The 25,983-nt window shown below is 45.9% G+C and overlaps 1 protein-coding gene across 1 annotated transcript in view; it reads right to left on the reverse strand.

Moving 5' to 3' along the window:
* Positions 1–1,365: 1,365 nt before the first annotated feature.
* The window catches only part of LOC140188661 (uncharacterized), a 40,648-nt gene continuing 16,030 nt past the window's right edge, over positions 1,366–25,983 (reverse strand). The window contains exons 3-11 of the mRNA XM_072245148.1: positions 22,180–22,308; positions 16,327–16,476; positions 16,137–16,230; positions 8,253–8,379; positions 7,994–8,084; positions 7,514–7,588; positions 5,661–5,689; positions 4,347–4,659; positions 1,366–3,420 (exon numbers count right to left, since the gene is read on the reverse strand). Coding sequence (XP_072101249.1) covers positions 3,080–3,420; positions 4,347–4,659; positions 5,661–5,689; positions 7,514–7,588; positions 7,994–8,084; positions 8,253–8,379; positions 16,137–16,230; positions 16,327–16,476; positions 22,180–22,308 — 1,349 coding nt within the window. The 3' untranslated portion in view covers positions 1,366–3,079. The remainder of the gene's footprint in view (positions 3,421–4,346; positions 4,660–5,660; positions 5,690–7,513; positions 7,589–7,993; positions 8,085–8,252; positions 8,380–16,136; positions 16,231–16,326; positions 16,477–22,179; positions 22,309–25,983) is intronic.

The following is a 25,983-nucleotide window of genomic DNA, read 5'->3' on the forward strand; positions in this document are numbered from 1 at the left end:
TCACCTATACCAGACGGAAGATTCATCCCCTTCTCTTCATCCTTATAGAGAACATAGAATATAAAGCAGACTGGGAGTGTAGTGGTATCAGCACTGGACTTCAAGGCAGACGGTCCTGAGTTCGAATCCAGCCGGGTCCCAACCTGGGCAGCAGCAGTATTTGTGCAGAAGAAAGGCTGGCAATCTACTTCCGTATCTTGCCATGAAAATCCTATAGTCCCCATGGTCCGTGAGGTCACGAAGAGCCAGACTCGACTTAACGACTGAACAACAACAACAAACAGTCCAGAAACAGACCTTTTGGCCCACAATGTTACGCTGAACTAATTAAATTAGTAATCAAGTGGCTAACTAAACTGATCTCCTCTGCTTACACAATGTCCATATGCTTCCATTTTCCTCATATTCATGTGCCTATCTAAACGATCCCATTCCAGCATTCCAGACACCCATCATTCTCTGTGTAAAAAAAGAAAATAGTCCCTCTCATCTCCTTTGAAATTACCCCCTCTTAGCTTAAATACACACCTTCGGTATTGGACATTTCAACCCTTAGAGAAAGATATTGTCTTTCAACTTTATTTAAGCCTCTCATAATCGTACAAACCTCAGTCGGAACTCCCCTCAGCCTCCAGGGCTCCACAAAAAGAAAACATTCCAAGTTTGTGCAACCTCCCACTGCACGTGCTTTCTAATCCAGGCAACATCCTGGTAATCCTCTTCTGCACCCTCTCCAAAGCCTTGACACCCTTTCTATAGTGGGGTGACCAGAGATATATTGTAATCAATGAATCATGTGAAATGACTTCTGATCCTGTTGTCATAGCTCTGTAATGCTGGAGATTCCCCCCCCCCCACCGCCCCAAATATCTATTCTTGGCTCCCTCATCTTCACCAGCTGTTGCCCTACAATGACATTGTCCCCTACTGTAGGGTTCATCTGCATATCCAGTGACAGGGAGACCCCAATCAGGCCACGTCTCTTGTGTCTGGCTCCTTACACAACGGCTTCCACCAATTAAACGCTGTTTGCAGCCTTCACTCCTGCACAACCAACCCAACACTCCACCTGCACGGGAGATGAAGTGAAATTTCCCCAAGAGAAGCCAACAGATAGATACCCTTGTCAGCACTGGCTCCCAAGTAACACACTTAATGTCTGCAGGTGGAGCCTTTGGGTAGTTTGCACTCACCCGTCAAATTCCCAAGAAAGGATGAAATAAGCAATATCATATAACATTCTCATAGTCCCATGAGGTTTTTACGCACAACACTGAAAGTCACTACACCTCATTTTAACATTGCCGAACAGATTGGATGAAAAAAACAAATGTTTCAACACATTATTTACAGAAAACACACAAGAAAAATACAGAAGTGTTTATTATCAGTTCTGCTATACATATAAAAGATTACTTACAAGGAATCATATCAACCATGTGCCACCCTCCCTTGTATGTTTGGCAGTCTTCCATCTGAATTTAAGAAAAAAATTAGAGGGCTACAGAGAGAGCAGAGTATGGTGAAATTGGAAGAGGGGTGGCAGAGAGGGGAAGGTGAGTAGAGAGAAAGGGGAAGAAAAAGATCAAAATTGAATAAATAGTTGGGAAAATGAATGGGAAGTAAAGCAGAAGAACAGGGAGAGTATGAAAGAGCAGAGAGACATTGGGCCAGATGGCAAGGAGAAGTGAAAAGGTGTTGCTGTTTTCACTATTTGTTAATAATTTTGAATAATAAACATTAATATAGATCTAAACATTCATATTTACATAGCTTTTTTTCAATCCAATGTACATTTTGGGATACCAGTAGAAGCCACTCTAAGGTGACATTATATTAGTTTTGGGAGGGTGGAGTAAAATAAAAACCATCAGAAGCTCATTAACTTCCATTCCAAATGCACCCGAACACAGATCTCACATGAAATGCACTCCCACACTTTAGCTGAATGTCAGAACATCACAAGAAGCAGCTCTGAGGGAACAGGGTAGAAAATGATAAAGGTATGACAGAGTTGGGACTCTGCAGTTTGGAGAAAGGACCTCAGGGTGGTCTGAGAAAAGTGATGGGGCAATGAAGGAGTGGACTGCCTTAAACAGCAAAAGGGCACGTAAACCCTTAACCTACCTCAAGTCTACCCGTTTTTTCCCTATATTCTTTGACTCCATTAAAATCCAGAAATACATCTTTCTACCAAATGAATGTTCTCAATCCTCTGAACTAGAACATTTCAAAGTGAAGAAATTTCTCTTCATCTGTTTTAAACAGCTGCTCCTTGTCCTGAGTACCATTTCAGGCTCTCCAGCCAGGGGAAACCATCTTTCAATGTCTGCCCTGTGTATTTCAATCTGATCACCCCATTATTTCAATCTCCAAGACACAGAGGCCTACTTCACTTAACTTAGTTGATTGGAGAATTGAGAAGAATAGGGGTCTTAAGCTGTCCAGGGTCAGATTTACATTGGATCTTTAAATGATATACAACCTTTTCTTTGGGGAACAGAGCAGCACTGGAACAGTCTGATGACTTGGCTGTGAATATCAATGCACGAGCAAGCCAGTGTGGGGAACATTGAGGGAGGTAGGTATTCCAGGAAACTCAGGCTTGTTCTTCCTCAACTGGCAACAAGCAGGAGCAATGAGAAAGGAATTTCCCCTCGATCTGTAGCCTCCTGAGGTTTCGCGTGGGGAAGCTAGTGTTACAGATTGCAATATAGGAAAGGTCACACTGGATGGAGTTGAGTTACCCGACTTGCCTGGTAATGTTGTGAAACGACTCAGCACCTAGAGACACTCAGCGCTGAATGAACTCAATAACAGCCCATGGAATCTGGACTGGATTGCCATTACCATAAAAACTACTGCATGCTTCAGTGAGGTATTGAGGTCTGAGCTGGAGATCCCCAGGAATTCTCCAAAACCCATCACTTGGCTCATGGACAAATGGGTGACATTTCAACAGTTTCACAGGAGAGTTGAACATCATTCGATTAAGCAGGAGCCTCAATCACAAGCCCTCCAGGGCACAAGCTGCCTTCAGTATGAGGACACGGGCCATCCTGTGACCTCCGTTCCTCACTCAGTAAACTTTCCCAGAAGTGTCCTGGACTGGGAGGTGCGACTCTTTCCCATTCTCCTGGTGCGGCACTGGATTATACCACCAGCGATCCTCCTGCACCGAGCCGCCATCCTCTTTCCATGTCTCCGAGTCTGAATCCCTTTGTTCCTCCTGAACCGGAAACCCCTCGTCTACTTCCGTTCCCTCCTCTGCCTCAGGAGCCCGATACTGGTCCTCGTTTGTACCTGGGTCGGCAGCTCGGTCTTCCGGGCGGTGGTAGCAGTTGACAAAGCACTTGCTGGTGTTTATTGTCACGCTGACGGTCGGATTGCCGCTGAACTCTATCACAGGTGAAGGGGATCCTGAACAAGCACACACCAGTCAGTACTGAGAACCCAAACCACCCCCAATCAATACAGCTCTGGATCCAGGAAAATAGGCTGTCTGGGATACCACATCACTCGGGGCTCCGAATGGATCAGGGGCGCAGCCTCTCACTGGAAGCCACCGTACCACCAGGAGTTTGAGTGGGGGGGGGGAGGGAGGGAGAAAGAGGAGTAACTTGTCATTTCACTGGATCCAGCAGCACTAGATAAACAGACACAGCTCTCCCTGGCTACACTGGATCAAGGCACTGGGGTTCAAAGTTCAAAATAAATTTATTATCAAAGCACAAATATGTTATCATGTGCTACCTTGAGATTCATTTTATACATCTCTATATAAAATCTATATAATTTTATCATATAAAGTATATATACACACTGGCCTCTATACTGGGGGGAGGGAACGTGACCAAGTGGTTAAGACGTTCGTCTAGTTACCTCAAGGTCACTAGTTCGAGCCTCAGCTGTGGCGGCATGTTTGTGCCCTTGAGCAAGGCACTTAATCACACATTGCTCTAGTGTCTGTACGAGGAGTGGCGCCCCACACAGACTTCCAATCTGCGCCCTGTAAGGCATGAAAATGCCCAACACAGGCCTCTCGTGGTCTGAGTCGACGTTCCCTCTATGCTAGGGTCTATATAAACTAGCCTCTTCAGGTACTGCAGATATTTGGGCATGCTTGCAAACACTGGTGATCTGAACATTGGAGATTTGCTCCTTTGCCCAGTAGGTCATCTCTGCCAGCTGAAGACGTAGTTGAGACCTTATCCCTGACTTTCTAAGCTGCTGTTACATATGAGGCCAGGCCCAGACCGGGCTTGGGGATCTGCTGCTTCAGGTTCAGAGCAGCTCCGAGCTCTAGCCCCTCGGACGTTAATCCGACGCACTTGGCAATGCCCTACCTGAGCTGGGTCGCGATTCCCGGCTGATGTACCCCTGGTCCTCCTGACAATCCATCTGCGCGTAACTGTTCAAGGGCGCAAAGTGGCTCTGCAACTGGTCCTCCTCCTTCGGGCTATTCTCCGTGTCCAGCTTCCTCCTGACGCCTTGCGACTCTTTGCTGACGGACCGCGACAAGGAGGGAGGCTGGCCGTCCAGCGGCAGGGGTCCACCATTCTGCCCACCGTTCCTGTCCCCGGAGACCACTCCCACCGGATTACTTTCATTGCCGGCAATTAAACAGATTGTCTCCACTTGACACACATTCTTCTCAGCCTGGTAGAGAAAGGGATTGGTTCAAAAAGAAACCTCACAAGCATCGACAGAAATCTATGAGCCACTGCTACACGTGACTGCCCCACCCTCCCTCCCCCCCCCAGCACACTGCCGACAATGGGCAGCACCCAGCTACTAAGCAAGAGAGAGGGAATGGATCCATTTAATATCAGAGAATATATACAGTATACAGCGTGAAATTCTTACTCTTCACAGACACCCACAAAACAGAGAGAAAAAAACCCCAAAGAATGAATGATGAAGAAACATTAGGACCTCAAAGCCCCCCCTCCCACACACAAGGAGCAGGAAAAGAATCAAACCCTCCCCCCCACTTACTCCAGCAAAACACATCAGCACCCCTCCTTCCCCCACCACCCACCAGGAAAGCAATGGCACACACTCAGTGACGTTTATTTTAATCCACTATTGTTACAATTTCCATTCAGTTTGCACAGCGCGTGCTGCCCTTCCTCCAGTTCCGCTGACACCCACTTTCTGGCTCCCACCCCTGGGAAATGCATTGCAACAAGGTTCCATTGGGGCTGGTGGTTGCAACTTCCCATCCCCCGTGGCGCTCGATCTTAGAGAGTGAAGCTGCGCACTTTGCTTCCAGTGAGGGGGGGAGCAAGCGACATGCCTGGGAGAGCGGTGGTCTCGCGGAGACCCAGATCCCATCTTGACCGTGCGGTGTACACGCGCTCTCGCGGTTACTGCGCGAGTTTCCCCTGGGTGCTCAGGTTTCCACCCACATCCCAAAGACGTGGGGGCTGATAGGTTAACTGGCCTCAGCAAATTGCCTCCAATGTGAATGATAGAACGTTGGGGGGTGGGTGGAGCGGATAAGAATGTGGGAAGGAGAAAATGGAGTTGACGCCGGATTAGCGTAAACGAGGGGTTAATGGCTAATGTGGACTCAGTGGGGTGAAGGCTTTCTCCCTGTATTTCCCTGACACCCTGACTCCATGCCTCCAGCTTGGTCAGGTAACTGCAACACTTACCACTTCGGTCTTTGGTTCAGGCCTCCTTCCTAAGAAAGAAACAATGAAAAGAAAGAGTTAATGTAGGACGAGTTTGTTTATTTGTATTTATTTATTGAGATATAGCATAGAACAGGCCCTTTAAGCCTCGCCACCCAGCAACACCCCCCCCCCCATTTAACCCTAGCCTAATCAGGGGACAATTTACAATGACCAATTTTGGACTGTGAGAGGAAACCACGGGGAGAATGTACAAACTCTTTATAGGCAGCAGTGGGAATTGAACCCCAGTCGCCTGGACTAGAAAGTGTTGGGCCCCAGCTGGGTACATTTCAATGAAGGAATTACAGTGAGGTCTCAAGGGTTAAACTCACATGTTGGTGAAGGGAGAAACAAAGACAACAGAATGCTCCCAATTCCCAAATGACTTTTTTTTTAAGATTATGAGGGCACGCAGTCCTCTTTTATTGTCATATAGTAATGCATGCATTACTAAATGACAATAAAAGAGGACTGTGTGTCCTCATAATCTAAAAAAAAAATGATTTATTTGTTCTTGAATAGGAGGTTGCCGTTACTGGCAAACCAATTGTGAATTCCCCTTGTGGGCGGTGAGTCACTTTGTCGAGTTTCTGCAGTCCCAAGATTTCTGGAGCTGCTGGACTTTAGCAACATAGAAAAGGGGAATTTTTCTTTTCCCCCCAAATGAGGATGGTTACAACTTCAAGGGGGAGCTGCAGGTGCGGGTTACCATGCAAATGTGTCAGGCTCCAGTCCTTCTATATGGTAGACTTGCAGCTTTGGGTGGTGAGGCTGCACATTTTGCACTCGCACGGACAGAGCGAACATCTAATTGTCAATCGAGTGACCTGCCTTGTCCTGGACGGTGTCAAGCATCTTGTACCCTGACAGAGCGACACGCAGCCCAGGCAAAGGGAGAACCAAAAAGGCTTTGTGGAGTCAGCGACCTAATAATCCTCCAGCTTGATGGCCATTGCAGGGAGCCAAGTGCTGGGAAAGATGGTGGAATACGATTCCAATTCTCTAAATGGCCCACAGAGTCACACATGCCCAGCTTTATGTTGCTAGGTTTGACCTGAATCTACCTTGCCACACATTTGGAAACAAGGCATTGTCACCACAAGGGCTGTGCAGTGTTCGATTACTGGTGACGCAGCTAGATTGGTGAATCAAGGTTGAAAATGTTTATCCTTTCTCCATCGACAGATCCTACTGGGCAGCAGGACCCAGTAAGTGATAGTGCTACCAAGTCACTCCTGGTAAAGGGCATTCAAGTCCCTCAACCAAAGCCCTTCCAAGTAGTGTTCAGCAGATAAAGGATAGTAATTCATTCAGCTGAACAAGGGCAATAGCTGAGAATCTGTAGAGGGCATCCTTGCTTGGGTTGCAGTCAATGCCAAGAGGTTTCATGGGTCAAACTCCCAGGGCCAATTTCTCCTGACATTAAATTACTGGTGGATTTGTCCCCAGGATTATGACAGCCGGTGTGATCTATCAGACATGTCTCCCAGAGGCTAAAGTCTCCGGGTGTTCGTGGGAATTGGGAGTCGACCTTGCAGTGGGGCTGTAGTCACAGAGCTCAGGAATGGGTGAGGGGAGGAGATGTTGTCAGAGAACCACATGGTTCTCCAGTGGGTGCTGTGCTGCCACATTAGCTGCCCCAGCTGAACAGAACGTTTTGCAGAATAGAAGGGAAGTCCCCACCTTCGAGCAAGCCAGGATAATCCATTCAGACTCGCAGAGGCCAGAGTGGCCACCAGGGGGCAGGGCAGATACAGAAATACAAGGTAACGTGATGACTCATTGAACAAGTCACCAAAAAGCAAATTACAAGGAAGTTAATCTCACGGTACCTTTCCTCTTGCAAATGACACAGACTGTTATCACAACTGCCACGGCAAGCAGGACAAAAGTTGCGACACATATTACTGGAAAACAAGAGATGGAGATTTAATGTTAACACTGAGACAAATTGAAGTCAGGGAGGGAGCTAGGCTGACTTGCACCATTGCCTCAGGACAGAGGCTACTGAGTCACAACACCTCCCCTCCCCCCCCCCCCCCAAGGGAAGAGGCTTGCAAACCCACGATGGAGAATCATAAGGCTACAAAGCCAAGGCTGGAGGAAAACATGTCTCCAAGGTGTAGCTTCTAACTCAGAGGCTACAGGATCCAACTAGCTTTCCGTAGCCCGGGGACAGGGGTGCAGGGGTGTAGATAACCCAAAATGGAGGCCCCTTCCCTCCCAGGGAACAGAGTCTGCTGGGACACTGGGCCGGGCGTGGGAATGCAGGGCATGCACTGAGGAACAGAGAAAGGAACTCTCAAACTCACCTGCCACCCAGGGACGAGGAAGAGATGTTTCCTTCTGGTTGATTTTAAAAACAATCGCAGTTGGTTCTTCCTTCTTCGTCTGATATGTGACCTGCTCAGCAAAGCAACAAGGTTATTAGACAACAATACTTATGCCATGGCAAAGCACAAAAAGCAAGGTAGTGAGACCTTCTTACACGGAATGGATCACCCCACAGCACAGTGAGCCATGGTGTGGTGGTGTCAATATCAACCAATGTCAAGTGTGGGGAGCCAGTACCTGTGCCGGACTAGAAGGCTGGATCGTAGATTTTGGAACAGGGAGAACCGGTAATAATTCCCTGCTGCACTCTGTGTCTTCTACACTGCTTCCTTCCTGTAAAGTCTTTCTCCCCTTCTCTGCACACCTGAAAAGCAAGCACCATAGAAAACATTGTGGCCCAGACTATATATGTTTAAATTTAGAAAAAAAATCAGAAGTGATATTTTTGATCCTTCGGTTAAATATGAAGAGACTTGGAAACCATTTATTCAACATTTTCATATGATGTAATTTGACCTTTCCGAATCCTTCTTATTAACTTAAAATATATGAATAGAGGAGCGGAGTTGTTGACATTACTGAACATGTTTGATGTAAGATAATGATCTAGCCTTGTTTTGTTCCATTTGCTTTCTTTTTTTGGGTTTAGTATTTAGTTTTTTTTTGGTTTGTTTGGGGGTTTTTCTTTGTATTTTTTTCTTTTTCTTTCTTTTTTCTCTATGATTAATTATATCAAGAGCTAGGAAGTCTATTATACTTGTATTATTTGAAATCTTTTTTGTACATGCTTATCAACAATAAGATTATTCCAACCTCTGTATCAATATTGTTATTCTGTTTATAATTTTGGAAAACTAATAAAAAGATTTAAAAAGAAAGAAAACATTGTGAATTCTTCAAGTGCTGGAAGCAGGTATGATAATGGTATCTAAGGGGCATTGAGGCAGGCACATGAACGGACGTGAAATGGCGGGGCGTGGTTCATGTGCAGGAAAGATGGAATTAACGTAATTTAGCATCACGGTCAGCGCAGACATCATGGGCCAAAGGAACTGTTCCTGTGCTAAACTGCTACTTGGAGGAGGTTCACAGAAATGATTCTGGGAACAAAAAGGTTATCATATGATGGCTCTGGGCCTGTAGTCTCATTCTTCTAAATTCCAGAGAGAGATTCTCATTGAAACCTACTGAATGTTGAAAGGGCTAGATAGAGTGAATGTGGAGAGGATTTTTCCTTTTGGGAAGGGGGGATCTAGGACTAAAGGGCCCAGCTTCAGAATTGAGGGATATCCATTTAGAAAAGAGATGAGGAGGGATTTCTTTAGCCAGAGGATGGCGAATCTGTGGAATTCATTGCCACAGGTAGCTGTGGAGTCCAGGTCATTGGGTGTATTTAAGATGGAGGTTGATAGGTTCTTGGTTAGTCAGGGCATGAAAGGTTACGGGGAAAAGGCAGGAGAATGGGGTTGAGAGAGAAATTGGATCAGCCACGACGAAATGGCAGAGCAGACCCGATGGGTCAAATAGCCTAACTCTGCTCCCACCTCTTATGATCTTAAAGACTGGGCCATCAGCTGAAAGCAGCTGGTGGGAAATCAATAGCTTTAACAAACTCCTAAACGTATCACAACATTGTGTGGTTTCCAAACCCAGAGTCCACTGCTCCCAGTGTGGCTCCCAGATAGCAGATCTAGATTTCAGCCATTGTGGGCTAAAGGGCCTGTCCATATGCTGTAGACAACTATATCCTACAACATTCCCCAACCACCATCTTGGTTCCAACCTGGTGTTTCTGATCTAAAAGTTCAACCTCTGAGGACCCTGTCTGAGCGCCCCTTTCGATAATGGGCTTGAAGATCCTCAGCCCTCTGCGCATTCTGTGCCTCAGTTTCTTCCAGGTGCTGTTGTACAATTCAGAACGCCGATCCAATGATGGAGGCAGTTGGTGGGTGGCAATCCTAATCTACCTACGCTCTTTTATTGGCTCTCCTCCATTATGTCCTGTTTAAGTTGAGAGAAAATAAGAAGTCGGACATTTGACACATCCTTTAAATTTGAGCAAATCTGGCGACCTTTTATCCAATATTTTCATTTAATTTGATTTATTACTCTTTCAATTTTTTTTCCCCGAAGTTTTAGATTTGATCAGAAAGTCTTTTTTTCTTTTTTTTTGGTTGTATCCTCAAAATGGACCTTTTTTTTGTGTGTTTTTTTCTATAGTGTAGTTTTTTTTACCCTTTTCATTTAAAACCCAATGTTTTTTTCCTTTCTCTTCATAAACTGATAAGAGGAGAATTGCTATTTTTATTTTTTTATTATATATTTTATACTAGGTCAACAATATCTATGATTTTGACAATGTCTATCTTAATCTCGGTTTATATTGTTACTGATAAGTATATTTGAGATAATTCTCCTCTTGATTGTATTTATGCTCCTTTTAAATCAATAAAAAGATTAAGGAAAGAAAGGGTTGTAATCAGGCACTCGTTATCACTTTTTAAGCACACCGTGAAAGGAAGACTAAAGCTACATCTGTGCGAATCCGCACAGCATCTGGCAACCGTGTGACCTTCCCCTTGAGGGCTGGCGTCAGAGAGATAACCCTCAAAATGCGTCAAGATGTACCTGGCCGGGTACCGAAAACCTGTGCCAACCAACTGGCAGGAGTGTTCACGGACATCTTCAACCCGTCACTGTTGCAGTCGTATGTGACCCCCCCCCACCCACCCCACGCCTAAAGAACATTAATCATACCAACGCCCAAGACGAGCCAGGTGGGCTGCCCGAATGACTACAGCCTTCTAGCCCTCACATCCATGGTATGCCGTCCTTCGAGAGGTCAGGCATGCCTAGAGTTAACTCCTGCTTAAGCAAGGAGCTGGACTCGCTGTATTATGCCCACTGTCACAAACGGATGTAATGTTACTGATGCCCCACAACACCTACACCAGACACCTGTTTATCGACTACAGCTCAGTGTTTCAACACCATTGCTGCTAATCAGCTTGCTTCAAAACCTGGGCCTCTGTAGCTCCCTCTGCAACGGGATCTTTGACTTCCTCAACGGAAGACCACAGTCAGTCCAGATCAGAAATAACACCTCCTCCGCACCGACAACCAACGCCGGCTCACCTCAAGGATGCATGTTAAACCGAATACTCTACTCTCTCTACACCCACGACTGCGTGGCTAGGCACAACTCAAATGTCATCTATAAACTACCCAATGATGTCACTGTTGTTGGTAGGATCTCAGGCAGTGGAGAGGAGGTATATAGAAATGAGATACAATAGATCAGCAGGTTGAGAGGTGTCACCACAAAAATAAAATGCCCTCAATGTCAGCAAGACCAAGGAATTGATTGTGGACTTCGGGAAGGAGAAGTTGAGAAACACACAGCAGCACTCATCGAGGGAGCAGCAGTGGAAAGAGTGAGCGATTTGAAGTTCCTGGGTGTAGACATGTCAGAGGAACTATCCCTGGCCCAATATATTGATACAATCATGAAGGAGGCACACCAGCAGCATTAGGAGTTTGAGGAAATTTGGTACGTCACCAAAGACTCTACCAAATTTCTGCAGATGTACTGTGGAGAGCAGGAGAGAGGGAAAAGCTAAAATGGGATGTAAATTTAACTAGAGGCACGAGAGAGGAGCTGGCCAAAGCCAGTTGGAAGGGGACACTCATAGGGATGATAGTGGAGCAGCAATAACTGGAGTTTCTGGGATTAATTTGGAAGACACTGGATCAGTTCATCCCAAAGAAGCAGCAGCATTCTGAAGCGAGGATGACAAGGGAAGTCAAGGACAACATAAAAGCAAAAGAGAAGGCATATAATTTAGAAAAAAGAGTGGGAAGTTAGAGGATTGGGAAAACTTTTAAAAGCCAACAGAAGGCAACTAAAAACGTAATAAGGAGATAAAGGATGAAATATTAAGGTAAGCAAGCCAATAATATAAAAGAAGATAAGAAAAGTTTATTCAGTTGTATAAAGAGTAATGGAGACTGGAGTGGACATCGGACCACTGGAAAATGCCGCTGGTGAGGTAGTAATGGGAAATAAAACAATGGAGGACAAACTGAATAAGTATTTTGCATCAGTCTTCACAGTGGAAGAGACTCGCAGCATGTCAGAAATTTGAAAGTGTCAAGGGGTAGATTTGAGTGTAGTCACTATTATTATTTCACCTGCAAGTCTGTTGGGGTCATCTGCTATATCCGGAGCTTCCAGTGTGCATTGGTGAGACCCGACGTAGATTGGGAGACTGTATCGCCGAGCACCTACACTCCGTCGGACAGAAAAAGCGGGATCTCCCAGTGGCCACCCATTTCAATTCTACTTCCCATTCCCATTCCAACATGTCAGTCCATGGCCTCCTCGACTGCCGTGATGAGGCCACACTCGGGTTGGAGGAGCAACACTTTATATTCCATCTGGGTAGCCTCCAACCTGGTGGTATGAACATCGATTTCTCAAACTTGTGATATTGCTCCCCCCTTCACCATTCCCGTTTCCCTCTCTCACCTTTGCCCTTCACCTACCCGTCACCTCCCTCTGGTGCTCCTCTCCCTTCCCTCTCTTCCATGGAATTCCACCCTCTCCTACCAGATTCCCCCTTTTCTAGCCCTTTATCGCTTTCACCAGTCAACTTCCCAGCCCTTTACTTCACCTCTCCCCCTCTCCCGGTTTCACCGATCACCTACCACTTTGTACTTCTTCCTCCCCTCCCCCACCTTCTTATTCTGACTTCTCATCTTTTTTTCCCCACTCCTAATGAAGGGTCTTGGCCCGAAACGTCAACCGTACTGTTTTCCACAAACGCTGCTGAGTTCCTCCAGCATTTTGTGTGTGTCAGAAGGTGCTCGGGAAGCTGAAAAGTCTAAAAGTAGAAAAGTCATCTGGACCAGATGGACTACACCCCAGGGTTCCAAAGGAGATTGCTGAAAATACTGTGCAGGCATTAGGGCATTAGTAATGATATTTCAGGGATCACTGGATTCTGGGATGGTCCCAGAGAACAGGAAAATCACAAATGTCACTCTACTCTGAGAAGGGGAGGAAGGGAAAGAAACAGGAAATTTTAGACCTGTCAGGCTGACTTCAGTGGTTGGCAAAATGTTAGAGTCCATTTTTAAACATGAGGTTTAGGGACACTTGGAGGCCTATGATAAGACGGGCTGCGTTCAGCATGGTTTCCTTAAGGAGATATCAGATCTGATAAATCTGTTAGAAACCTCTGAGGAAACAACTGGCAGGATAGACAAAGGAGAGTGAGTGGATGTTGTTTAGCTGGATTTTCAGAAGGCCTTTAAACAAGGCGCTGCACGTGAGCCTGCTAAGCAATGCCTATGGCATTTCAGAAAAGATACCAGATTGGATGGCTAGCAGAAGAGAAAGAGCGGGATAAAGGGTTGGCTACAGATGACTAGTGGTGATCTGCAGGGGTTGGTGTTGGGACCGCTTCTTTTCACATTATCGGTCATTGGTGTGGCTACTGAAATTGATGGCTTTGTGGCCACATTTGTGGACAATAAACAAGATAGGTGGAAAGGCCTAATTCTACTCCTAGGTCTTACAGCGTTCTGACCCGTCGTATCACCGCCTGTTATGGAGGGTCCGATGGACTGGATCGGAAGAGGCTACAGAGGGTTGTAGACTCGGACATCTCCACCTCAAACACAACCCTCCCCATCATCGAGGACATCTTGAAAAGGTGGGGCCTCAAAGCGGCATCCATCGTTAAGGACCCTCACCATCCAGGACATGTCTGCTCCTTATAATTACAACGACGCTTTTGGGAACAGCTTCTTCTCCTCTGCTCTCGGGCTTCTGAACTGTCTGTGGACCCGTGAACTCTACCTGACTAATCCACCTGCACTATTTGTTTCTTTTAGTTTTTATTGTAACTTCCAATAATTTTTTAACATCTTGAATCATACTGTTGCCACAAAACAACAAATTTTACAAAGTACGTCAGTGGTAATAAACCTGATTCTGATTTTGCTATGCCGTGAAGATCCACTAATGCCAGAGCTCATGCCTAGGGTCTTCATTTAAAGCCACTACAGAGATAAAGGATGCCCTGATTGTGATGTTTCAAAGTGTACCAGCTTTTGGAAAACTCCCAATGGACTAGAAAACTTTTTAGAATTGCCCCAATGCAGGAAAAAGGGAAAATTTGCTTGACATCTATCATTTGGAAAATGCTAGAATCAATAATTATGGAAAACTTAACAGGACAGACATAAAATTATAGGACAGTTGAACAGAGTCAGTCTGATTTTATAGGAGGAAAATAATGTTTGATTAGTTACTTTGAAGATACTTTGAGGGCACAGCAGACAGGGTGAATAAAAAGAGTTTCAGTAGATATTTGAATTTCCAGATAGTTTTTTTTTAAAAGTTAAGAACTTTGGAGTATAAACTAGCATGGGTAAAGATTAGATAAACAACAGAAAATGAAGAGTTGAGATAAATGGATAATCTTTCCACACGATAAGTTGCAATTAGAGTGGTGCCACAGGGATCAGTACGAGAGTATGGATAACAACCTACATTAATGATTTAAGGGACCAGCTGAATTGTGGCCAAATTTGCTGATGTCCTGAAGACAGGTTGGAATACAAAGTATGAAGAGAACTCAGAGTCTGAAAAAAAATTAAATAAGCTTGCTGACAAGCATTTGGCAAGAGACACAAAGTTATTACTTCAATAGAGAAATTCGTAGAAAAAGAACATAGAATATAGAATAGTACAGCACAGTACAGGCCCTTCGGCCCACATTATTGTGCCAACCCTTAAACCCTGCTTCCCATATAACCGCCCCCCCACCTTAAATTCCTCCATATACCTGCCTAGTAGTCTCTTAAATTTCACTAGTGTATCTGCCTCCACCACTGACTCAGGCAGTGCATTCCACGCACCAACCACTCTCTGAGTAAAAAACCTTCCTCTAATATCCCCCTTGAACTTCCCACCCCTTACCTTAAAGCCATGTCCTCTTGTATTGAGCAATGGTGCCCTGGGGAAGGGGCGCTGGCTATCCACGCTATCTATTCCTTTTAATATCTTGTATACCTCTATCATGTCTCCTCTCATCCTCCTTCTCTCCAAAGAGTAAAGCCCTAGCTCCCTTAATCTCTGATCATAATGCATACTCTCTAAACCAGGCAGCATCCTGATAAATCTCCTCTGTACCCTTTCCAATGCTTCCACATCCTTCCTATAGGGAGGCGACCAGAACTGGACACAGTACTCCAAGTGTGGCCTAACCAGAGTTTTATAGAGCTGCATCATTACCTCACGACTCTTAAATTCTATCCCTCGACTTATGAAAGAAAAATTGATTGAATGAAGAGACACTAAATAATGCTGCAGAGGGATCTGGGTGTCCTTCTAACACAACAGGTAATGAGGAAGGCAAATGGAATGTTGGCCTTCACTCAGAGGGGGTGAAAATGTCAGATGGGAAGTTTTACTGTAACTCTATTGGACAATGGTGAAGGAGCCCTCCATAAAGTTATAGTCTCTATTAGATGCCTTACATGTGATGGTGGAAGTTCAGAGAAGTTTCACTGGATTCTCTCCAAGGATGAGTGGAGAAGTTTAAGAAGGTTGATCCTACTTGAAATTGGAAGAATGAGTTGTGATCTTAATGGCGTTTGTGAGGCTCTGTGTGTGGATAGTGTACGCGGATGTGAATACAGACGCACATCACTGAATTCACCCACTACTTCATTCTTCTGTGTGTGCCTCTTTGTCTGAAGTGGAGCCCATTTTTCCCCCATGCATAGGCATTTTTTTTGGTTTGTAGGAATGCAGAATTTATGTGCCCTACGTGTATTTTATGTGTGCCTATTCCTTTTTCTGTGTGTTTTTTTCTTCTTCTGTATTCCCCACACTCAAACAGTTTGCTGCATGCGTCTGTGTCCTTTCTTTCAATATCTAACCCAAGCTGCGTGTCCTGGGAGTATTGGTGCGGGAGGAGATTTGCCTTCTATCCAGCCCACGACGCATCTTTCGTTACCTCGGTGTCCACGAGGAGCGGAAGCTAATTCTCAGGAGCCCATGCATGCCGTGGTAGGTAAGTTCAACTTCTAACACAAGGAACCACTTACACAGTGTGGGGTCTGCACGGGTCAGTGGAAGAGACTTTATCCGAGAACGTTCCAAGAGCACATGGTCCACATTTCACATCACTATCTCCAGTTCCTGGAATTCACAAACACAAAGGTCAACTTTGCAGGAACATCCAACCTTCAAGAATCCCAATTAACTTCCCCCCAAAAAAAAGGGATCTGATCATACCTTTCTCAATGACACCATGGCCCTCCTTGCATTCCGTATGTTTCCGGCACTGGTTACATGTTTTGCCAGAGGGATCGATGCAGTGGAAGCCGCTGCGACATTGACACACCCTCATGGACGTCGATGTGCAGGCTTGAACCTCTTCCTGGTCTGCATTGGGGGGGGGGGGGTGGGAAGACACGATGCTGCTGTTAAGGCGTGAAGAAACGGCCCTACGTGCAAGCTGCATGGACACCTCGCAAATCGCATGTTTCTGATTCCCGTAGCTGGCCCGAAACTAAAACCGTCCCTGGCTGCTACTAGCTCAGGGGTCCCCAACCCTTCTTTTCGCACCGCGGACCGGTTTAATATTAACAATATTCTTGCGGACCAGCCGACCGGGGTTGTGGGGGGGCGGGGGGGAGGTGTTCAGGTAGGGTTAAACTCACCTCAACGTCTTTTATAGTTGGGGTTGCTAACTTTCTCACTCCCAAATAAGGGACAAAAGTAACAGTCAAATCCGGGAAACACGAGGAATTCTGCAGATGCTGCAAATTCAAGCAACACACATCAAAGTTGCTGGTGAACGCAGCAGGCCAGGCAGCATCTCTAGGAAGAGGTACAGTCGACGTTTTGGGCCGAGACCCTTCGTCAGGACTAACTGAAAGAAGGCTAGTCCTGACGAAGGGTCTCGGCCCGAAACATCCACTGTACCTCTTCCTAGAGATGCTGCCTGGCCTGCTGCGTTCACCAGCAAGTTTGATGTTAGTCAAATCCCGGGACTCTTTACCCCAGGAAAGACTACCATGAAGCCTTGTGTGTGCACATGCGTGTACGTACCGATTTTTTCCCCCCACAAATTGGTTTTGCCTTAATCTTCCTGACTATACTGTACATACATTATTTCTACTTTATATAGGCTGTGTATTTATGCTGTTACTATATGTTAGTGTTATTTATTTTCAGTTTTATGTGTTATTTGGTATGATTTGTTGGGTTATTTTTTGGGTCTGGGAACGCTCAAAAATTTTGCCCATATAAATTAATGGTAATTGCTTCTTCACTTCACGCCATTTTGGCACAAAAGGTTTCATAGGAACGCTCTACCTTAGCAGGGTAAATACGGGACAAGGGCGGTCCCGCATGGGACAAACCAATTTAGCCCAATATACGGGATGTCCCGGCAAATACGGGACAGTTGGCAACCCTGTGTTCAAGTTCAACAGTGCGTGACAGGGAATGAGGAAAGGTGCAGTTGACTCGTATCGTTTCCTCGCGGCCCGGTAGCACATGCTTTGCGGCCCGGTACCGGTCCGCGGCCCAGTGGTTGGGGACCACCGCACTAGCTGAATAATTAATCGTCAACACAAGACATTCTGCAAGCACTGGAAATCCAAGGCAACACACGTAAACACAAAATGCTGAAGGAACTCAACAGGTCAGGCAGCATCTACAGAAATAAATGAACAGTCAACGATTCAAGTCGAGACCCTTCTTTGGGACTGGAAAAGAAGAGGGAAGACAGCAGAAGAGAAAGGTGGGGTGGGTAAGGGGGAGGGAGGATAGTTAGAAGGTGATAGGTGAAGCCAGGTGGATAGGAAAGGTGAAAGGTTAGATAAGAAGGAATCTGATAGGAGAGGAAAGTGGACTATAGGAGAAAGGGAAGGAAGAGGGTATAGGCACGTGAGGAATAGAAGAGGGGAGGGCTAGGGAAACATTTTTTTTTAAACCAGAAAGAGAAATTGATATTCATGCCATCAGGTTGGTGGCCACCCAGGTGGAATATAAGGTGTTGCTCCTCCACCTTGAGGGTGGCCTCACCTTGGCACAGGAGGAGGCCGTGGGCCGACGTGTTGGAACAGCTATCAGAATGATTCATTGACACTTTCAGATCCAGAGAAATAATAAAGCAAACGGCATCCGTTTCAAAAGCACCTCATAGAATCAGTGATCCATGCAGCACAGAACCAAGCCCTTTGCCTCACTGAATCTGCACCAACGACCAAGCACACGTTTATGCTAATCCCATTTTATTCCCCACCCCCCACCCACACACTTCCACATTCCATTAACTCCTCCCCAATTCCAAACGCTCACCTCCACACGGGGGGCCATTTACAGTGGCCAATTAACTTATCAACGTGTGTGTCCCTGGAAGGTGGGAGAAAACTGGAGGGCAGAGAGAAAACTCCACACAGACAGCACTGCAAGTCACAATCGAACCCAGGCTGTTGAAACCACAAGGCAGCAGCTGTCCCGCTGTGTTACCCCTGCATGGTGGTGTCATGCCTACCACTAACATATAGCAAAACTTAAGCAATTACCAAACAAAGAACACATCCAGGCCACGTTATTATAGCGGATGACTAAAAGTTCGGCTAGGGATGTAGATTTTAAGGAGAAATCTAATAGAAGATAAAGGAGTGGAGAGGCAGAGTCGGGGAGGAAATGGTGGACGTTAGAACCTTGGCGTATGTAGGGGTGATGAAATTCTGAGAAATCTAGATACAGTACCAGGATTAGCAGAGTAAAAAGGATTCATTGGATTGGGCCAGGATTGAGGATATGTTTAAAATTTGGGGCTCAGTTTTCTCAATAAAAAAGCATTTTCCCCCGATTCCAGAAAGATCTACTGGAACATTGACCTGGACATATTTTTGCTCGTAGGGAGGCTGAATCTTCATCACTCAAAGAGTGATCAGAATGTGGAATTTGCTTTCACAAGGAGTAGATAAGAAAATCAATTTGCAAAAAAAAAGCTTTCAACACATTTGGAAGAAAGGAATATTTGGATATGCTAAAATTTGTTTTAAAGGGAAATAGGACAAGGCAAGTGGAGCATAAACATCAGACCATTTGCCCCATCTGAGTTATGTTGATGTTTATGGGATGTTTGGGGACATGCAATGCACTGCAGGAAAAATTTCAAAGTACATTTATTATCGAAGCATGTATACAGTATTCAACCCTGAAATTCATCTTCCACACAGACAGCCATGAAACAAAGAAAACTAGGGAACCCATTTAAAGAAAAACATCAAACCCCCAATACGTCTAAAAAAAGAACAAATCATGCAAACCGCAAAAAAGAATGAAAAACACAATACAAAATACCAAATCACAAAGACATCGAAAGAGTCCAGGTATATTCAGTTCAGTTCAATCCAGTTTCTCACCAACTGCAGGCCGCCCTGATCAAAATCGCTCAAAACAGCAACGATTTTGAGATTAAGGTATTCGGTGAAGCAACAACAAACCCATTTGGCCTTGCACCAGACGGCAATGGTGGGCAGAGGTGTGAGATGAGGTTTGGCGATCAGGGAAGTGTATCCCTTCATTCATTGATACATTTGTTCCGTGAGACTTTTTGTTTTAAAAGCAATGGTTTAATGAATCATTGCAGGGCTTGAGTCATTCCCTACAGGCGAACGTGGTGAGTTATTTGCAGCTTCTTGGATTCGATTCCCGGGAAACAAGGAGGATGACATGCAGGGAAGTTAACAGCCAGCAGTTCACCATGTCAAATTGTTTCCAAAGCTCTTGGGGTTTCTTCAAATGACTTGCTGTGCAAAGCTGCAAATACATCACACTTGCTATTTAACTTAGTGCAGCATCAAAGAAAGAAATCCCTCGTGGGAAACCTACATAAGCAGTACCACATTATCTGAAATATTCGTGAAGAGGTGAGAGTGTGCATTGTAGCTCAGCAGTTGGGGAAAAGAGGTCAAGGTAGTCTTTCACACAGTTGAGACCTGAACTCTCAGATCCCTACTGATTTCACAATTGCAGGAGACTCCAATAAAGTCTGGAGAATTCCTTAGGATTCCCAAAAGTGCACAAAAGCACAGAATGTCCTCTTCCATTTCTGTGATGACACACAGAGTAACAACTGGACACTTAAGCAAGAAGCTTCTGACACTGAGTACAAACGAAAATCGTCAACAAGACATTTTTAGCCAAGTGGAACTTTGGCAAAGCGTCAGCACTGTTATGCAATCAAGCTCATTACTGTATATTCAATAAAAATTAATTTCTTCTTTCTCCAAATTCCTACATGATACAAGTGGTCTGAAATTATATTTGTGTTCAGTATCAAGTGATCTATCATAACCACAATAAAATTCTGAGGAAGCAACACTTTCGAAAAACTTGGTTGTCCAGTGCAATTGGCCATTTGCTGCATCTCACAGCACAATCAAGTACCGTGCACAATTCTGATTTGATGGAGACAGATGTGAGAGCACGGAGAAACATCTGGAGAAACTTCTGAAATGCCTGCTTCGCTGCCGCTGCTACTCTGTGGTCCAGAATCTCCGGAGAAGGCCTCTGAATCCTTGGCTTTGCTTGTTTCGGCAGCCGGGACGAGGTCGAAGGCGCTCGGCAGAGGATGGCACTCGGGAGGCTGTATCGGAGAGGCTGGTCGGAGGCTCGAAGTTTTTGGACGGATTCAGTGTCAGTTGTGGTCGGGTGCTTCTAATCGGCAGTTGTCAGTGCCTGGAGGTTTATGGCAGGGAATTTCTCCCTTTTTGCCGCCTGCTATCCGGGGACTATCGGAGTCGATCGGGACTTGAGATTTTTTTTTAACCGTGCCCATGGTCTGCTCTTTATCAAATTATGGTATTGTTTCGCATTGCTGTAACCATATGTTACAATTATGTGGTTTTGTCAGTTTTAGTCTTTGGTTTGTCCTTTTTTTTTGTGATATCACTGGAGAAACACTATCATTTTTTAATGCATGCATTTCCAAATGACAACAAACGAGGACTGAGTGTCCTCATAATCTAAAAAAAATCAGTCCAACCATGGTCAAGGCATTGGTGTACAACCTCTGTTGCCCCGTTCGCTGAGATTTGCAATTAATGGGAAAAAGTAGATGAAGGCAAATGCAATATTAGCATTTATTTCAGGAGGACTGGAATCCTAAAGGAAGGCTTTATAAGGAATCAGTCAATCGCATTTGGAACATTGTGAACCACTTTGGTCCCCGAAGTTAAAGAAAGATGTTCAGGCCTTGGAGAGCATCCTGGGAAGGTTCACAAGAAAGATACTGGTCATGGAAGGCCTAGCGTACGAGCAGCATTTGTTCTGGGTCTGTACGTAACAGAGTTCAGAAGGATGAGTTGGTCTCTCGTTGAAACCTACTGAGAACTGAGAGGTTTCGATACAGTGGACACGGATAGAACAGCAGAGCCTTGGGTCCAAGGGCACAGCTTAGAATAAAAGGACATTCACTTAAAACTGAGATAAGGAGGGATTTCTTCAGCCAGAAGGTGGTGAGTCTGTGGAATTCATTGCCCCTGAGGGTGGTGGAAGCTAGGTTATTTGGTGTAATTAAGGCAGAGGCTCGTGACTGGAAAAGGGGTCAAAGGTTCTGAGAAGAAGGAAGGAGAACTGAGTTGAAAAGAAAAGCAGCCATGATTAAATGGTGGAGCAAACTAGATGGGCTGAATGGCCTAATTTCACTCCTATGTCTTATGACATTATGGTCAAGTGATGACACACAGACCGACTTATGAGAGGAGTGTAAAGGTGAAGTTAGTGCCTTTTACAGGGAGAATGGGTAAGTGGTCAGGAAGTCACAATCTACTTGCCTCTCCTGAGCGCACCACCCTCTCCTGAAGACACCAACTCCAGCAGGGACGATGGATACCTGCAATCACTCATAGAAACGGCTGTCCACCAGGGAACCCTCCAGAAGGTGAGCATCAACAACGTATTCAACAATACAGATACTGATCACAATTCAAGTCCAAGTGATCTCTCTGGTTGGGGCCCATTCCAATCCCTGGTTAACTTTCTCCTAGAGCCCAGGCCACGGTGGCTTTGGTAACCTTCCCCCTGCTCTTGCCGAGGAACCAAGCTCCCATGACATACCTTCACCGCACAGAGCTTCACATCCCTTGCACTTCTTCAGTGTGTTCCAGTATGCTGTGTACTGACTTGTCCCACACGGGCTGCACTGTGTGTCCACATCGCGGGAGCAGGCCTGGATCTGATGCGTTCCTGAAATACAGAATGGACTTCATCAATCTTAAAGGTCCGATCCAAGGATTCTCCAGCCAGGAGCATGAAATTCAACCAGAGATACCCTGGGGTAAATTGCCTTTAACCCTGTTACCTGAGTAACTGACCCTTCACCTCAGCCACAATGGCCTCAGGCCCGACTCTGTTCCAGTACCTCAATTATCATTTCCTGAATATTTTGTAATAATTTACTGAAACAATTTCCCATTCCGGCTCCGAGCACAGGCCCTATGGAGCCAGAGTGGCATGGGAAGCAACAGGAGGGTGCCGAGAGAAGTGGGGGGGGGGGGAAATAGCTGAGGGTCATGGCAAGCAGTTACGGGAGCAGAGTTGAGAGGCAGAGGTCAGAGTGTAATACAGGTCGTTGGCAGGTCCATGACTTCCCGTTGCTGCGAATTGGAAACCAGAGCCTCACAGAGTGGGCCCAACCTCCCCTGACACCTCTGCGAGGGGCTAACTGAGGTGAGGCACAGATCAGCAGAAAGCGGTTACAATGGACTAACCCCAATAGTTCATCTGGCACTGAGGTGCAGTTAAACTAAAGGCTCAGTATTTCACTCAACGCAAAAGAAGTGACACTGTGTCGAAACCACACAGATGGCCAGCACAAGAACCTGGTGCTCCTCACAAGAGGGAAAAAATCTTACAGCAGGACTCTGAGGCTCCTCATTTAAAATGAGTTTCACTGTAAGAGATGAAAATGCAGAGGGGGGTAAAGGAGAGAGGCAGAGTGAGTGAGACGGAGAGGATGAGGGACTGATAAGGGTGAGAGTGGGAGGGTGAGAAAGGGAGGTGCAAAGACAGAGTGAGAGAGAGAGAGAGAGAGCGAGAGAGTGAGATGGAGAGATAGGCAGACGGAAGGAGAGAGAGAGAGATGGCAAGGGGCAAAAGGGAGAGATGAGGGGGTACAAAATAGAGTCAGCCGGGGTGGGGAGAGCGAGAGGGAGAGGGAGGTAGCAAGAGACAGGTAGTGAGAGGGGAGCTGTAAGGGAAATAGTGAGGGAGGCTGACAGGGAGACAGCAGGGGGGGCGACCGGGGGACAGCCAGGGGGGAGGGAGGGGGGCGACCAGGGACAATGGGGGGGGAGGGGATGACCGGGGGACAGCGAGGGGGGAAGGAGGGGGGTGACCGGGGGACAGCGAGGGGGGGAGGGAGGGGGGCAACCGGGTGACAGCGAGGGGGGGAGGGAGGGGGGCAACCGGGTGACAGCGAGGGGGGGAGGGAGGGGGGTGACCGGGGGACAACAGGAGGAGATGAGACATCGAGAGAGTGAGTCACAGCAGACAAGAAAGACTGCAAGAGTAAAACAGAAAGAGTGGCTGAGAAGACAGAAGGAAAAAGAGGGATGGCAAGAGCAACAGGGTGAGAGTAAGGAGAGAAGAGATAAATGAGAAAGAGGATCTCAGGGGAAGTAGAGAGGGTTTAACTTGTTCTGTGTGTGTTCTAGCTGATTTTTCTCACCCTATAATCACAAGGCTCTGACTTACTGCAGGCAACAACCTCTTACAGGAAGTAGAAGGCAAAAAAAAAAAAAAAATAAGTCTAGCAAATCATTTCTGCTACAGCTTCAGCAACAGTTTCATTTGCAGGCCTTGCTTAGTGTGGTTTCTCAGGGCCTACATGCCTTTCTGCTGAATTTCCTTGCTGACTCACTCTGATTCAATCTATTCGTGTCTAAGCCCCAGATCTGGTGCTGTGCCACGTTGATAAACAGCCACAGAGATATCCTGGATCCCAGCCGTGATTGTTCAGAAAAGTAAAATACTACAACATTTCTGAGGATCAGCCACATCATTCATTCATGGAACTAGACCCCACCCTCTCCATCTGAGTCACTCCTTTAGCCATCAAAATAGAATAGTGACCAAAACCAAAGTTTACAGTCCATTTCAGGCTACATCGATGACTCAGACTAGCGTTATCCCATATCTGGGAAGTTCTGCATAAATGAGTCATTTACTATAACCTAAGTTATAGGTAAAAGTTTGAATCAGTTAGGACTTTATTTCCTGGAGCCATAGGAAACTGAAAGGAGGTATACAAAATCCTGAGGGGTATAAATCATGAACATGAGATCATTTACAGAAAATCTGAAAGCAACATACAAAAATGCAGGAAGAACTCAGCAGGTCAGGCAGCATCTATTGAGATGAGTAAGCAGTTTAAATCAGGCAGTCTTTCCAGTCCTGGTGAAAAGTCTCAGCCCAAAACATCAGCTGGTTACTTTTTTCCCCTGCTGAGCTCCTCCAGCATTTTGTGTCTGTTGCTCATGAGGGGTATGGCTAGGGTAAATGCAAGCAGGCTTTTTCCAATAAGGTTGGGTGAGACTAGAACTGGAGGTCAAAGGTTAAGGGTGAAAGATGAAGTATTTAAGGGGAACATGAAGGGGATCGTTTTCACTCATAGGGTGGTGTAAGTGAGGAACGAGCTGCCAGTCAAATGGTTTGATTGCAACGTTTAAGTTCAGATGGGTCCAGGTCAATGGGACTGGACTGAATAATAGTTTGGCACAGACTAGACGGGCCGAAGGGCCTGTTTCTGTGCTGTATGACTCTATGACTAATCTGACCCACAGACCAATATTGGGTGAAAAAAACACAAATCTGTTCCCCTTGCAGAAATAAAGTGTACAGTTTAAGTTAAATAAAACGTGGCTTGGTTTTGCTGAGGTGTGTGGGATGTAGTGGTGAAATCATCAGAGTCAGCAGCTGAGACTGGAGCTATGGCAACTGAATAATACTTTGCTTCCCCTGCTCTCCTAATGAAGGCTGCACCTACAGATTGTTGCGGCTAGTGTAGAAGGTTGCCGCAAGATTCAATGGGACATCGAGCTGGGCTGGGAAGTGACAGATGAAGGTCAATCTGAAGTGATTCACATTGGAAGGCCAAATATGAAGGCAGAATACAGGGTTAAAGGCAGGATTCTCGGCACTGCGGAGGAACAGAAGCATCTTGGGACCCATGTCCCTAGATCCCTCAAAGCTGCCATGCAAGTTGACTGGGTTGTGTTAGCCTACGTTAGTTGAGGGGTTGAGTTCAAGACCTGCAAGGTAATGTTGCAGCACTAGACGAACCCCGGTTAGACCCGCAATTGAAATCATGTGTTCAGTTCTGATCGCCACATGTTGATGTGGAAGCTTTAGAAAGGGCACGGATGAGATTCACCAGCAACCTGCCTCTATTAGAGAGCACGTGAGGAAAGGCTGAGCGAGCCAGGCCTTTTCTCCTTGGAGCAAAGGAGGATGAGAGGTGACTTGATAAAGGTGTGCAAGCTGATATGAGGCATGGATCAAGTGGACAGCCAGGGTATTTTTCACAGAGTGGAAATGGTTAACACATGGTCGTCATTTTAAGGTAATTGGTGGAAAGTACAGGGGGAAGTGAGAGGGTGGCTGCAAGGAACGCCCTGGTGATAGAGGCAAATACATCGGCCTTTTAAGAAACCCTTAGATAGACACATGAATGATTGAAAAATGGAGGGCTATGTAGGAGGGAAGGGTTAGATTGATCTTGGAATAGGTTAAAAGGTTGGCATAACATTGTAGGCCGAAGGCTCTGTACTCTTCTGTAATGTTCTATGTTCTCTAGTGGATGAAACCATACTAAGTCCCTCTTTAACCCAGCTCCTGCCCTTTCAACACTCCTCTAAACCT

Source organism: Mobula birostris, chromosome 27 (genome assembly GCF_030028105.1).
Source record: "Mobula birostris isolate sMobBir1 chromosome 27, sMobBir1.hap1, whole genome shotgun sequence".
NCBI classification, from domain to species: Eukaryota; Metazoa; Chordata; class Chondrichthyes; order Myliobatiformes; family Myliobatidae; genus Mobula; species Mobula birostris.